At 42.3% G+C, this 14555-nt stretch overlaps 1 protein-coding gene across 1 annotated transcript in view; it reads left to right on the forward strand.

Annotated features, from left to right (window-relative positions):
- Nucleotides 1–405: 405 nt before the first annotated feature.
- The window catches only part of TM2D1 (TM2 domain containing 1), a 44188-nt gene continuing 30038 nt past the window's right edge, over nt 406–14555 (forward strand). Inside the window, exons 1-2 of the mRNA XM_032136763.2 lie at nt 406–590; nt 1758–1831. Of these exons, the coding sequence (XP_031992654.2) occupies nt 427–590; nt 1758–1831 (238 nt within the window). The 5' untranslated portion in view covers nt 406–426. The remainder of the gene's footprint in view (nt 591–1757; nt 1832–14555) is intronic.

A 14555-nucleotide genomic window follows, 5' to 3' on the forward strand; every position in this document is an offset into this window, starting at 1 on the left:
CTGTAAACCCAACTCCTATCAGGGCTAACTGCGATGATGTCAGGAAAGCATTGATTCCAACCTCAGGCGCCGCTGGCACTTTCAGAGGACTGAGAAGCCTCAGCTAGGGGCGCGGGAATGAGAAGCAGGTGAAGCACCTGATTGCCTAAACCACTCGTTTCCTTCCTCCAGCACTCAGAGATCAACCTTAGCTCCTTCCAAGGGTTCGTGGGGGAAAATTCGCCCCGAGGGACTGGGTACATGCATATTTTAAAAGAGTCTCCCAATGTGATTCTACGGGCTCACAGACAGAAGAACACGCGAAGCGACGGAACTGGCCTCTATCCTCTGCGAGGTGCCTTTAAGAACCTCGCCCTGTTGCCCTTCTCCCTCCCGCTCCTGGGCGGAGGCGGAAGCGGAAGTGGCGACAAAGTGTCGGTCTCCAAGATGGCGGCCGCCTGGCCGTCCGGTCCGTCTGCCCCGGAGGCCGTGACGGCCAGACTCGTTGGTGTCCTGTGGTTCGTCTCAGTCACTACAGGACCCTGGGGGGCTGTTGCCACCTCCGCCGGGGGCGAGGAGTCGCTTAAGTGCGAGGACCTCAAAGTGGGACAATATCCTCTGTGGGGAACACCCCTCCATGGAGGCGAGGTAGAGTTGGGGTCGCAGGTGGGTCGCTGCCGTCAGGACTGGCTAGGGCTGTACTGAGTGAAAACGATAATCTGATCTGTGGCTTCTAATGACTGAAGGATCCCTGAAGGTGAACAGAGTTGTGGAGATGGGAGGGCCAGAGGCCACCCTTTGTGATTTCCTTATGATTTTACTAGTCATTGGCGCTTCCTCTTCTGATCGACTTTTTTTTTCTTTTTTATCAGTGTGCTTATTTGTTCAATAAAACATGTAGATCCTGAAGTATGCCAGGCCCCGTTCTAGACAGTAGTAATACAAAGATGGATAGTCTCTTACCCTGGAAATGTTTGCAAACTCTTCTAGGGGAAGACAAGTAATAACGATCTAGCCGATGTGTGTTGCCCATTTATCGTTAACTTTATGTATATTATGCATATTACCTCATGTCATGCTCAAATTTCATGAGATGCTAGACTGCCAGACAAATTTCTTTCTGTTTTCTTTTTTTGAGACAGGGTCTCACTCTGTCGCCCTGGCTGGAGTACAGTGGCGCGAACTCAGCTCACTGCAGCCTCCGCCTCCCGGGTTCAATCAATTCTGCCTCAGCCTCCTGAGTAGCTGGGACTACAGGCATGCGCCACCACACCCGGGTAATTTTTGTATTTTTAGTAGAGACGGAGTTTACGCCATGTTGGCCAGGCTGGTCTTGAACTCCTGGTCTCAAGCGATCCGCATCCCCCTCAGCATGAGTAACCGCTTGGTGCCTCAGTGGATAAATTTCTGTTGCACTTTGTAACCTTGGGTGGCTTATTTGAACTCTGTTTTCTCATGAGTAAAAACGTGGGTAATTATGAGGCAAACTTAAAGGTTTATTGTAATGTTTATGTATTATTATATTATTTGTAGAGACAGACTTCTCATTATGTTGCCCAGGCTGTTCTTCCCAAACTCCTGGGCTCCAGTGATCCTCCTGCCTCAAGTATTACTTAGCAATACTAAAAGTATATTTGTACATATGCTTATTGACTTGGACAAACTAGCAGCCTCTATTTACATGTGAATATCAACATGAGTATATAATATGAATAGTAAAGGCATGATAATGTGTTGTGTTGGAATGTAGTCCGTATTTCCTTAACTTTTTTTTTTACATATATTTGTAAAGATCCAAAAATAAATGACGCTACGCAAGAACCAGTTAACTGTACAAACTACACAGCTCATGGTAAGACTTCAAGAAACATGTCTTTAAAAATAATTTTAAAAACATTATTTCATAGGTCAATGTATGATCACTAAAGGCAATTAATAAAGGCATTTTTTCTAAATTATAACATTATTATTCAGTTTCCAGAGTAACTTAAAATTGGAGAACTAGCTAGGGGTTGTCAATATTTAATTTAAAAAAGAATCTTACTTGTTCTGAAATGGTAAAATTTCACCATATAAACAATAACAGGGCTGGACATGGATGTTCCCAGATTCAGTTAGGCAAATGTACTTATATTTAATATACTTTATTTTCCCCAAATGAATAAGCATATCATTCCCTCACATGGAAAGTCTTCCTTTTATTTTCCTTTAGCTGTCCACTTATCTATGAATACTTACCTGATAGTTCTTGGCTAGTGCTGTAATACCTACAAGTCCTTTATGCTTCCCAGCAACTTCATCACTATCGTTTATGTCACTTTGATAAATGTCATTTATATTACTTTGATTACATTACTTTGGTTTATATTTGATTATATTTATTTGATTTGGGGTTTATGTTTGTGTATGTGTATTTAACATTCACGTGGCACCAAAATGATTTTTTACATGTTTATGAATTTATTTATCAATAATTCTTAAGTGGATTCAACATTTTATTCCAGAAGATACCTAACTGGAGGGCAGGAGGGCAGACTTCTTTTGGGGCAGAAATTCTTTTTAGTTGTGTCATTTCCTTTGAAATCTCCATATATACAAAACAACCCTCTAGGCTAGAAAAATGCTTTTTTTATTTTTATTTTTGAGACACCTGGCTGCCAGCTTCCCAGTATGAAGTGAGATGCTTGAGTTACACTAGTATTCACAGATTTCTAGCATCTTTCATATGAATGATTGAAACAACTATTTGAGAACTAACTCTTCTTTATGTGTAACTCTATTCTCTATTCTGAAAACTATGATATAAAAGACTTCAAAGTGTAAAACAGGCAAATCAAAGGATATTTATAAGTTAACTACAAAGGAAAGGATTACTTACAAAGTTCCTTTAAATGGCCAGGCATGGTGGCTCACGCCTGTAATCCTAGCACTTTGGGAGGCCAAGGCGGGCGGATCATGAGGTCAGGAGTTCAACACCAGCCTGGCCAACATGGTGAAACCCTGTCTCTACTAAAAATAGAAAAATTAGCCAGGTGCAGTGATGGGCACTTGTAATCCCAGCTACTCGGGAGGCTGAGGCAGGATAATTGCTTGAACCTGCGAGGCAGAGGTTACGGTGAGCCGAGATTGCGCCATGGCACTCTGGCCTGGGTGACAGAGCAAGACTCTGTCTCTGGGGGGATAAAAGTTTCTTTAACTGTAATATATCTAAATAAAATAAATGTATACATACTAAGCAATATCTCCTCTATAAGGCATATCTTATTACTTTTCTTTCTGGGGGGTCTCATTATGTCACCCAGGCTGGAGTGCAGTGGTGCCATCTCAGTTCACTGCAACCTCCGCCTCCCAGGATCAAGTGATCCTCCCACCTCGGCCTCTGGAGTAGCTGGGACTACAGGTGTGCGTCACCATGCCCAGCTAATTTATTTTATTTTATTTTTTGTATTTTGGTAGAGACAAGGTTTCGCCATGTTGCCCAGGCTGGTCTCAAACTCCTGGGTTCAAGCAATCCGTCTGCCTGGGCCTCCCAAAAAAAGTGCTGGGTTTACAGGCATGAGCCACCACGACTGGCTCCCTGACTTTTTTTTTTTTTTTTTTTTTAATTGTAGAGATGAGGGTCTCCCTATATTGCCCAGCCTGGTCTTGAACTCATAGGCTCAAGCAGTTCTCTTGCTTTGGTCTCCTAAAGTGGTGGGACAACAGGCATGAGCCACTGTGCCCGGCTAATTGCCTTTTTTAAAACACACAAAAGCTCATGGACTAGCTATGGTGAATCAGTTCTAACTCCTGATCAGAGACGGATATCAAAATAGCTCATGAAACATGCTTTTTGGTTCTAACATAGGAGAAAAATATTAAGAGTTGTGAAAAGTGTGAGTTAAGTGATCTCTCTGATTCTTCCAGCCAAAATTATTTTTCCTTTGTTTTTTTTCACTGAGTATATGAAGAACTATTGTGAAATTCTCAAACTATGTTTACTTTTCTTTTTCTTTCTTTCTTTTTCTTTTTTCTTTTTTTTTGAGACAGAATGTCGCTCTGTCGCTCAGGCTCGAGTGCAGTGGCACAATCTCAGCTCATTGCAACCTCTGCCTCCCGGGTTCAAGGGATTCTCCTGCCTCAGCCTCCCAAGTAGCTGGGATTACAGGCATGCACCACCATGCCCAGCTAATTTTTGTATTTTTAGTAGAGGCAGGGTTTCGCCATATTGGCCAGGTTGGTCTTGAAGTCCTGACCTCAGGTGATCCACCTGCCTTGCCCTCCCAAAGTGCTGGGATTATAGGTGTGAGCTACTGAGCCCAGCCTAATTTTCTTCTTTCTTTTTCTTTTTTTTTTAGACAGGATCTCACTCTGTCACCCAGGCTAGACTGCAGTGGCACCATCTTAGCTCACTGCAACCTCCACCTGCTAGGCTCAGGAGATCCTCCCACCTCAGCCTCCTGAGTAGCTGGGACTACAGGTACATGCCACTACACCTGGCTAATTTTTTGTATTTTTTTGGAGGGGTGAGTAGCGGTGGGATGTACCATGTTGCCCAGGCTGGTCTGGAACTCCTGGGCTCAAGCAATCCACCTGCTTGGCTTTCCAAAGTGCTGGGATTACAGACATGAGCCACCACACCTGGCTGTTCAATTTTCATAAACTAATGTTTGGGTAGGGATGAACGTGAACAGTGTTTTACAGAGGGGAGTTTGGGGCTAGTGAGTAGGAATTGGGACAAAAGGCAAAGGAAATTCATCTATGACAATAAATTGATGTGATCTTAAAATGGTTCCTGGTTATCTCAGTATCATTCAACAAGCGCATTTGTTTATTGAGAAAGTATTTATTGGTAATGAATAATTTAAAACTAAATTTACTTTATTAAGACAGTTTATATTACAAAGTATTGTTATTGATTGAGAATTTGTTCATTTATTTGTATTTATTTATTAAGAAATTATTACGTGGCAGGCATCTGCTTGGTGGTATAGGTGATATACAAAAGAAGACATAATCCCTGCCCTCAAGAAGTGTTCTGTCAGCCCGGGCGAGGTAGCTCACACCTATAATCCCAGCACTTTGGGAGGCTGAGGTGTGCAGATCACATGAGGTCAGGAGTTTGAGACCAGTCTAGCCAACATGGCGAAACTCCGTCTCTACTAAAAATAGAAAAATTAGCCAGGCGTAGTGGCACACGCCTGTAGTCCCAGCTACTTGGGAGGCTGAGGCAGGAGACTTGCTTGAACCTGGGAGGCGGAGGTTGCAGTGAGCCAAGATCATGCCACTGCACTCCAGCCGGGGCAACAGAGCCAGACTCTGTCTAAAAAAAGGAAAAAAAAAAAAAAAAAAAAGAAGAAGTGTTCTGTCTAGGTTACACACACATATATCAGCAAGTATTTTCAATTTTTCTATCACAAATACAAAAAATATTTAGATTTTACCTCCAGAAAATCTCCTTTGACAGAAGTCTTCTTTATTTTCTTAAGTTTGTATTAAAGTATAGTATGTTTACAGAAAGTGCATGTAAGTATAATTCAAATGATTTTCACAAACGACACACCTGTAAATGCTTCCAGATCAAGAAACAACATTATCAGCATGGCAGAAGCCCTCTTCATAGTCTTTTATAGTCACTACTCTGCCTCAGTGGGTAACCACTATTTATTCTAACTTCTGACTGTAAATTAGTGTTGCAAACAGTATATTATTTTTTATCTTTTTATTTGGCGTTAGTTTCAAACCTACCGAAAAGTTAGAAGAATAAGAGTAGTACAAAGCACTCCACCCTAGGCTGAGCGTGGTGGCTCATGCCTGTAATCTCAGCACTTTGGGAGGCTGAGGCGGGAGTTCAAGACCAGCCCGACCAACATGGAGAAACCCCTTCTCTACTTAAAAAAAAATACAAAATTAGCTGGGCGTGCTAACTCATGCCTGTAATCCCAGCTACTTGGGAAGCTGAAGCAGGAGAATAGCTTGAACCCGGGAGGCAGAGGTTGCAGTGAGCCAAGATTGTACCACTGCACTCTAGCCTGGGCAACAAGAGTGAAACTCTGTCTCAAAACAAAAACAAAAAAACCCACAAAACTCCATCCATATACCCTTTACCCAGATTGACCAATTGTTAACGTACTCTCTTTCTCTCTCTCTGTTTGTGTATATAGTTTTTTCTGCCGCTAGAAATACTTTTGTGTTTTTCTGTAGAGATGTTCCAGGTCAGATGTGATGGCCCATGCCTGTAATCCCAGCACTTTGGGAGGCTTAGGTGGGCAGATCACTTGAACCCAGGAGTGCTAGACCAGCCTGGGCTATGTGGTGAAACCCCGTCTCTACAAAAAACTAGCTAGGCATGGTGGCGCACATGTGTAGTCCCAGCTGCTTGGGAGGCTGATGTGAGAGGACTACCTGAGTCAAGGAGGTGAGGCTGCAGAGAGCCCTGATTGTGTCAGTGCACTCTAGCCTGGCGACAGAGCAAGACCCTGTCTCCAAAAAATAAATAATAAAAAAATGAAAATAGAAATATTTTCTTAACATACAGTTCAGTTACAAACTTTAGTAAATTTAATTTATTAATACACATGCCTTAATCCATATTCTTATTTTATCAAATGACCCAAATAATGCCTTTTTAGCATTTTCTCCCAGTACAGAATCCTGAAATCAGATTTTACATTTAGTTTTCTTTAAATTGGTGCATTTCTACAACTTTCTGTGTTTTTTATGGCATTGACTTACATGTTTGATGACTACAGCCTCCCTTTATTTTAATAGAATGTTCCTCATTGGGACTGTCTGATATTTCCTTATGATTAGACTTAGGATATACATTCCATGCTGTAAAGTAACATAATTGATGGAGTGTCCTTCCCAACATCTCACATCTGGGGGCACATGATAACTATCTCTTTCTCCTTGATGATGTTAATTGTTTATCACTCAGCTTTTTCTACTGTATAGTTAGTATTTTTTTCTTTGCAACTATAAATAATCTAAAGGGATGCTCATTAAGGCCATGCAGGTATCCCCCGCCACCCCCAGATTTACATCCCATTAATGATTCTGGCCTGAACTATTCTTTTTTTATAGAATGGTCAGCAGTTCGTTCCATAAAATGGAAAAAGTGTTCCCTGCAACTATTCTTTATTCTGATAGTTGCAAAATGATTATTTTCCAAATCTAGCACTTTCAGAGGAGAACTCTTTTAATGCTAAAAATATGGAGATGGGGTTGGCTCTTGCCAACTTTTTCTCTCTCTTTTTTTTTTTTGGAGATGGGGTCTCACTCTGTCACTCAGGCTGGAGTTTGGTCGCAAGATCTCTGCTCACTATAACCTCCACCTCCCAGGCTCAAGTGATCCTCCCACCTTAGCCTCACCACGCCTGGCTAATTTTTGCATTTTTTTGTAGAGATGGGGTTTCACCATGTTGCCCAGGCTGGTTTCTAACTCCTGAGCTCAAGCAATCCACTTGCCTCAGCCTCCCAAAGTGTTGGAATTACAGGTGTGAGCCACCACACCTGGCGTTTTTTGTTGTTGTTGTTGTTGTTTTTGGAGACACGGTCTCACTGCTTTGTAGCCCAGGCTGAAGTGTAGTGGTGCGATCACGGCTCACTGCAGCCTCCATCTTCACGGCTCAAGCGATCCTCCTGCCTCCCCCACCCAAGTAGCTGGGATTACAGACATGCATCACCAGTCCCAGCTAAGTATTTTTTGCAGAATTGCCCAGACTAAATTTAGTCCTTTTTTTTTATTGTTATGAAACTTCATTGTCTGATTACATTATTTCTGGTTTAACATTTCCGTATTTGAAAAACATCACTGCTTTCTATACCAGGTGTGGTGGTGGTGTGTGCCTGGCTGTTTGGTAGTCTGAGGCTGGAGGATGTCTTGAGCGCAGGAGTTCGAGGCCACAGTGAGCTGTGATCATGCCACTTCACTCCATCTTGGGCAATGGAGTGAAACCCTGTCTCTAAAAAGAAACCAATCAAACAAAACCACACTGTTGCTTTTTATAATGAATACTCTGTAGTTATTGGCTTGAATTGATATTATCTAAATCCTAGACATTGGTCAGAACCAAACCTTTTTGCAAGAAAACTGCAAATTGAATCGTTTTCAGGCTTGTAGCATGTTGCTTAATTTTGTCTACTAGGTAACATTTACTGATAACTGACTTCTTTTTTTTTTTTTTTTTTGAGACAGAGTCTTGCTCTGTCTCCTAGGCTGGAGTGCAGTGGCAGTATCTTGGCTCACTGCAAGCTCTGCCTCCCGGGTTCACACCATTATCCAGCCTCAGCCTCCCAAGTAGCTAGGACTAGAGGTGCCTGCCACCACGCCTGGCTAATTGTTTTTTTTTTGTGTGTATATTTTTAGTAGAGAAGGGGTTTCACTGTGTTAGCCAGGATGGTCTCAATCTCCTGACCTCGTGATCCACCGTCCTCGGCCTCCCAAAGTGCTAGGATTACAGGCGTGAGCCACTGTGCCCGGCCATAACTGGCTTCTTTGATCTTGTCGTATTGATTTGTTTATTTTTGCTTATTGCTGAAATCAGTGTTAGCATGGGATAATTATGATATAATGGAAAGAGTATTGATTAAGAGTAATGAGTTTTAGTCTAGGATTTAGAGAGTATTATTTGCTCTTTAGTCAACTCATTTAATTTCTTGGAACCTCAGTTTTCCTGTTTGTGAAAGGAAAAAAAAAGAAATATTGTGAATTTGCTTACTTAACAAGTTCTTCTTTCTTACAAGGATGAAATGAAATCATTATAAAATATGTCTAAACAAGTAAACTCTAGGGTTATAGGCTTCTTTTGAATTGATTAATTTCATATCATAAAATCTTACGTTATTTTTATAGCCACTCACAATGTTATATTCACTTCTTTTCTAGTCTTCTAAGTGTTGAATTTCTCTGATTTCCTAGAGTGGGGAATCTAACTCTCTTTGTGTGTGTGTGTGTGTGTGTATAAAATTATATACATATATAAAATTATATATATTATCTACATATATAAAATTATATATATAATTATCTACATATATAAATTATATATATATAATTTCTTGGGGGGGGGTTGGTGGAGAGTAGAGGGAGGCCTTGCTCTGTCGCCCAGGCTGTAGTGCAATGGCAGGATCATAGCTCACTGCAGCCTGGATCTCCTAAGCTCAAGAGATCTTCCTGCCTCAACTTCCCGAGTAGCTAGGACTACAGGCACATGCCACAATGCCTGGCTAATTTTTTTTTTCTTTAGAGACAGAGTCTCACTATGTTGCCCAGGCTTGTCTTAAATTCCTGGGCTCGGCTGGGCGCGGTGACTCACGCCTGTAATCCCAGCACTTTGGGAGGCCGAGGCGAGTGGATCACAAGGTCAGGAGATCGAGACCATCCTGGCTAACATGGTGAAACCCCATCTCTACTAAAAATACAAAACAATTAGCTGGGCATGGTGGTGGGCACCCGTAGTCCCAGCTACTCAGGAGGCTGAGGCAGGAGAATGGCGTGAACCTGGGAGGTGGAGCTTGCAGTGAGCCGAAATCGCGCCACTGCACTCCAGCCTGGGTGACAGAGCCAGACTCCGTCTCAAAAAAACAAACAAAAAAACCTCCTGGGCTCAAGCCCCTAAACACTTTTTGAATACCTTTTCTAACCAAGCACCATGCTTTACACAACATATGCTTTTTCTTTTCTTTTCTTTTTTTTCCTTCTTTTTTTTTTTTTTTTTTGAGACAGTCTTGCTCTGTCACCCAGGCTTTAGTTCAGTGGCGCCATCTTGGCTCACTGCAACCACTCCCTCTCGGGTTTAAGCAATTCTTGTGCCTCAGCCTCTCCAGTAGCTAGGGCTATGGATGCAGGTCACTATGCCTGGCTAATTTGTGTATTTTTAGTAGAGACAGGGTTTTACCATGTTGGTCAGGCTGGTCTCAAATTCCTGGACTCAAGTGATTCAAAGTGCTGGGATTAGAGACGTGAGCCACTGTGCCCAGCCTGTATGCTTTTTAAATGTATATAACAGGAGTATAAAAGATATGTCCCATGTCACAGATTGGAAACATGATTCAGAGAGGTTTTATTTTTCTTGAAGGAACATGCTAGTTAAGTGACAGTTAGGACTTAAATCCAAATCTGTCTAGTTCTAAAGTCCTGCTCTTTGGAGTTCTCAATCTTTTCAAATAAATCATTCTGAGTTTCTCTCATTATTTTCTCATGTCTTCTGTCTATTTATTTGGAGCAACAGTTCATCCTGTTTTCACTCAAGTATATAATTTTCGTCCCTTGAAATAAGTAGCTCAAATGTATGTCAAAATTCTTGAATCATTGCAATGTGGTTTTCCTGTCACGATCGTACCTCTTTCCACTATGGTGTCTTTCCTAGTATCTAATCCTGGAGTGTTAGGCTTTTTTCTCTCTTTCATCTTTTTTATATTGTATACAAAGCAGCTATTAGAAATTATTAAATATTGAAAAGTAAAAGTCTCAAAATATGGGATTTTGGACGATTGGTACTATCTAGTTGAAAAATAGATACTGTTGGCTGGGCATGGTGGCTCACATCTTTGGGAGGCCGAAATGGGTGGATTGCTTGAGCCCAGGAGTTTGAGACCAGCTTGGGCAATGTGGTAAAAACCTGTCTCTACAAAAAATACAAAAATTAGCCAGGCTTGGTGGCACACACCTATAGTCCCACCTACTTGGGAGACTGAGGCGGGAGGGTCTCTTAAGCCCAGGAGGTCGAGGCTGCAGTGAGCCGTAATTGTGCCATTGCACTCTAGCCTGGGTGACAACAAGACCCTGCCACAAAAATAAAGCAAAAGAAAGGGCTCTTTAGTTTTTTTTTTTGGACAGAGTCTTGCTATGTCACCCAGGCTGGAGTGCAGTGGCGCGACCTCAGCTCACTGAAACCTCTGCCTCCCGGGTTCAAGCAATTTTCCTGCCTCAGCCTCCTGACTAGCTGGGATTACTGGCACATGCCAGCATGCCCGGCTGATTTTTCTGTTTTCACTAGAGACGGTGTTTCACCATGTTGGCCAGGCTAGTCTCGAACTCCTGACCTGGTGATCCACCCACCTTGGCCTCCCAAAGTGCTGGGATTACAGGTGTGAGCCACTGCGCCCATCCAGGGCTCTTTAGTTTTTAATATTTTTTACAAGGCATTTTCAACTCACCTAGAAAGAAATATTTGGTTTTTAAAAGTTTTGTACAGAAACCTGTCACCTCAAAAAAACAGTACGTTTCTATTAGGCAAGGTATATTGGAAAATAACCCCAGCTGGTATCATAATAAGTATTTTGTATTGCAACTGTCTCTAAGACCTGATTTTAGATAATCTGCAGGAAGATCTCACAAGGCTGTATGACAAGAAAGTGACAGCTTCAGACTAAGCAAGTGCAAGGTAATAAATACTTTTAGAGAAAAATGATCTACAATCTAGTAATACTGTGCTTTCTGGCACACAATCTACTTACTAGCTTGAGGATATGAAAAGATTTAAAGCTGCTTTTTGAGAAAAAAAACCTGTGTTTATAGATATTCTTGCAGACCCCTCCTTTTTTTTTATTATTTTTATTTTTATTTTGAGACGGGGGGTCTCGTCCTCTTTCCCAGGCTGGAGTGTAGTGGCATGATTGTGGCTTACTGCAACCTCCGTCTCCCAGGCTGAAGCAATTCTCCTGCCTCAGCCTCCTGAGTAGCTGGGACCACGGGCACATGTCACCACGCCTGGCTAATTTTTTGTATTTTTGGTAGAGATGGGTTTCACCATGTTGGCCAGACTGGTCTTGAACTCCTGGCTGCAAGCAATTCGCCTGCCTTGGCCTCCCAAAGTGCTGTGGGATTACAGGCATGAGCCACTGCACCTGGCCTAGATTCTCAGCTTTTTTTTTTTTTTTTTTTTTTGAGATGGAGTCTCATTCTGTCTCCCTGGGTGGAGTGCAGTGGCGCAATCTCAGCTCACTACAACCTCTGCCTCCTGGGTTCAAGCAATCCTCCTACCTCAGCCTCCCAAGTAGCTGGAATTTCAGGTGTGTGCCACCACACCCCACTGATTTTTGTCTTTTTAGTAAAGACAGAGTTTCACCATGTTGGTCAGGTGACCTGACCTCAAGTGATCCACCTGCCTTGGCCTCCCAAAGTGCTGGGATTACAGGCATGAGCCACTGCGCCCAGCTGATTCTCAGCTTTTAAATGTGCACTCTTTCCTAAAATTGATGTAAAATTGTGGAATTTTAGAGAGTAGTTCTTTCATATCTGTTCTCCAGTGGATCATGATGGCTGTCAAATTGCTGTGGTTTTTACAGTCCACTTTGAAGAGTGCTATAACATTTTAATTTTAATCATAGTATTAAATATACTGGAGGCTGGGTACGGTGGCTCACACCTGTAATCCAAGCACTTTGGGAGACTGAGGCAGGCAAATTACTTGAGGCCAGGAGTTCGAGACCAGCCTAGCCAACATGGTGAAACCCCATCTCTACTAAAAATACAAAAATTAGTTGGGCATGGTAGCAGGTGCCTATAATCCCAGCTACTGGAGAGGCTGAGACATGAGAATTGGTTGAACCCAGGAGACGGAGGTTACAGTGAGCTGAGATTGCACCAGTGCACTCCAGCCTGTTCAATAGAGTGAGACTCTGTTTCAATAAATAAATAAACTGGAAATGACATTTTTTCCAACCATTTAAATTCATGATGAAAAATTTTAGATGTCTGTTTAAATGTATGAGGGCATATATAGTGTATAAAAATTTAGTTTATAGCAGTTGTATGTGCAGAATTTTTTTGAAGATGACTAATCTATAGCAGGGTTTCTCAACCTCAGTGCTATTGATTTTTTGGACTGGGTAATTCATTGTTGTAGGGAGGCTATCTTGTGCACTGTAGGATGTTTATGAGTATCCCTGGTCTCTACTCATTATATGCCCCTAGCAGCTCCCCAGTGACAACCAAAAATGTTTCCAGACCTTGCCAAATGTCCTCTGGGGAGCAAAAATGCCCCCAGTTAAGAATTACTGATTTTACTGATTTAGGGCTAGTTACATCACAGTGGCTCACACCTGTAATCCCAGTACTTTGAGTGGCTGAGGCAGGAGGATCTCCTTAGGCCAGGAGTTCCAGCCTGGCCAACATCAAAACCTCATCTCTTAAAAAAAAAAAAAAAAAAGAATTAGTGATCTAAAACCATGTTGATCTCCTTTCAGTGACATAGAATTTATATCAATATTTCAGACATGTGCTAACCTCAACTTTGAGTTGTCTACTATATAACTAATCAAAAGCATGATCTAAGATGGAAGATTTTCAAGAGATATAATCTAAGGGATGTGACATTAATTCATTCGCAAAAGTCAATAAATTTTATCCCTGTGCCAAGGCAGGTAGCCAAATAGCTACATACCAATTGTCTTTTAAGTTCTGCCACATCTCTTTGTATTTTCTTTGTGTGTGGTTTGTTTTTTTCTTTTGAGATGGTCTCACCCTGTTGCCCAGGCTGGAGTGCAGTGGCATGATCACAGCTCACTGCAGCCTCGACCTCCCAGCCTCAGCCTCCTGACGACAGGCAAGCACCACCATGCCTGACCAATTATTTTATTTTATTTTTTGTAGAGATGGGGTCTCTCCATGTTGCCCAGGCTGGTCTCAGACTACTGGGCTCAAGCAGTCCTCCCACCTCTGTATCCCAAAGTGCTGGGATTACAGGCGTGAGCCACTGCTCTGTCCACATCTCTTTGTACATTTTTTTTTTTTTTTGAGGTGGAGTTTCACTCTTTCACCCAGGCTGGAATGCAATGGTGCGACCTTGGCTCACTGCAACCTCCGCCTTACAAGCAATTTTTTTGCCTCAGCCTCCCGAGTAGCTGGGATTACAGGCGCCTGCCACCACGCCTGGCTAATTTTTGTATTTTTAGTAGAGACGGGGTTTCATCATGTCGGTCAGGCTGGTCTCGAACTCCTGACCTCGTGATCCACCTGCTTCAGCCTCCAAAAGTGCTGGTATTAGAGGGGTGAACCACGATGCCAGGCCCTATAAATCTTAACATTATGTCCTTCCTTATATCTAGAGTCAGTGTAGGAAATGGCTATGTGGAACCTCTGTTGTTTTCTGAAAGTTCTGTTATATTCCGTGTTTCTTGTATTGGGAACCAAGCCAAATTCCTGCAATAGTTTAAAGGTGAATTGGTATGCTTTCTTTGAGTTATATCACCACAGCTGTGTAAAACCTTTTGCCTTAACTACCAAGAATCTCTGAGCCAAATTTGTGACTTAATTATAGTGTCTTCCCTTTGCCTGGTTTTCTACTATCCTAACTATGATTATTTCCTTACTCTCCCTCTCCCCTTCATTTTTTTTTTTTTTTTTTTTTTGACACAGAGTGTCACTCTGTCACCCAGGCTGGAGTACAGTGGCACTATCTCGGTTCACTGCACCCTCCACCTCCCAGGTTCAAGTGATTTTCCTGCCCCAGCCTGTCATGTAGCTGGGATTACAGGTGCCTGCCACCATGCCTGGCTAATTTTTTGTATTTTTAGTAGAGATGGGTTTTCGCCATGTTGCCCAGGCTGGTCTCACACTCCAAACCTCAAGTGATCCATCCGCCTCGGCC

The sequence above is a fragment of the Hylobates moloch genome, unplaced genomic scaffold (genome assembly GCF_009828535.3).
Source record: "Hylobates moloch isolate HMO894 unplaced genomic scaffold, HMol_V3 SCAFFOLD_18, whole genome shotgun sequence".
Classification (NCBI taxonomy): domain Eukaryota; kingdom Metazoa; phylum Chordata; class Mammalia; order Primates; family Hylobatidae; genus Hylobates; species Hylobates moloch.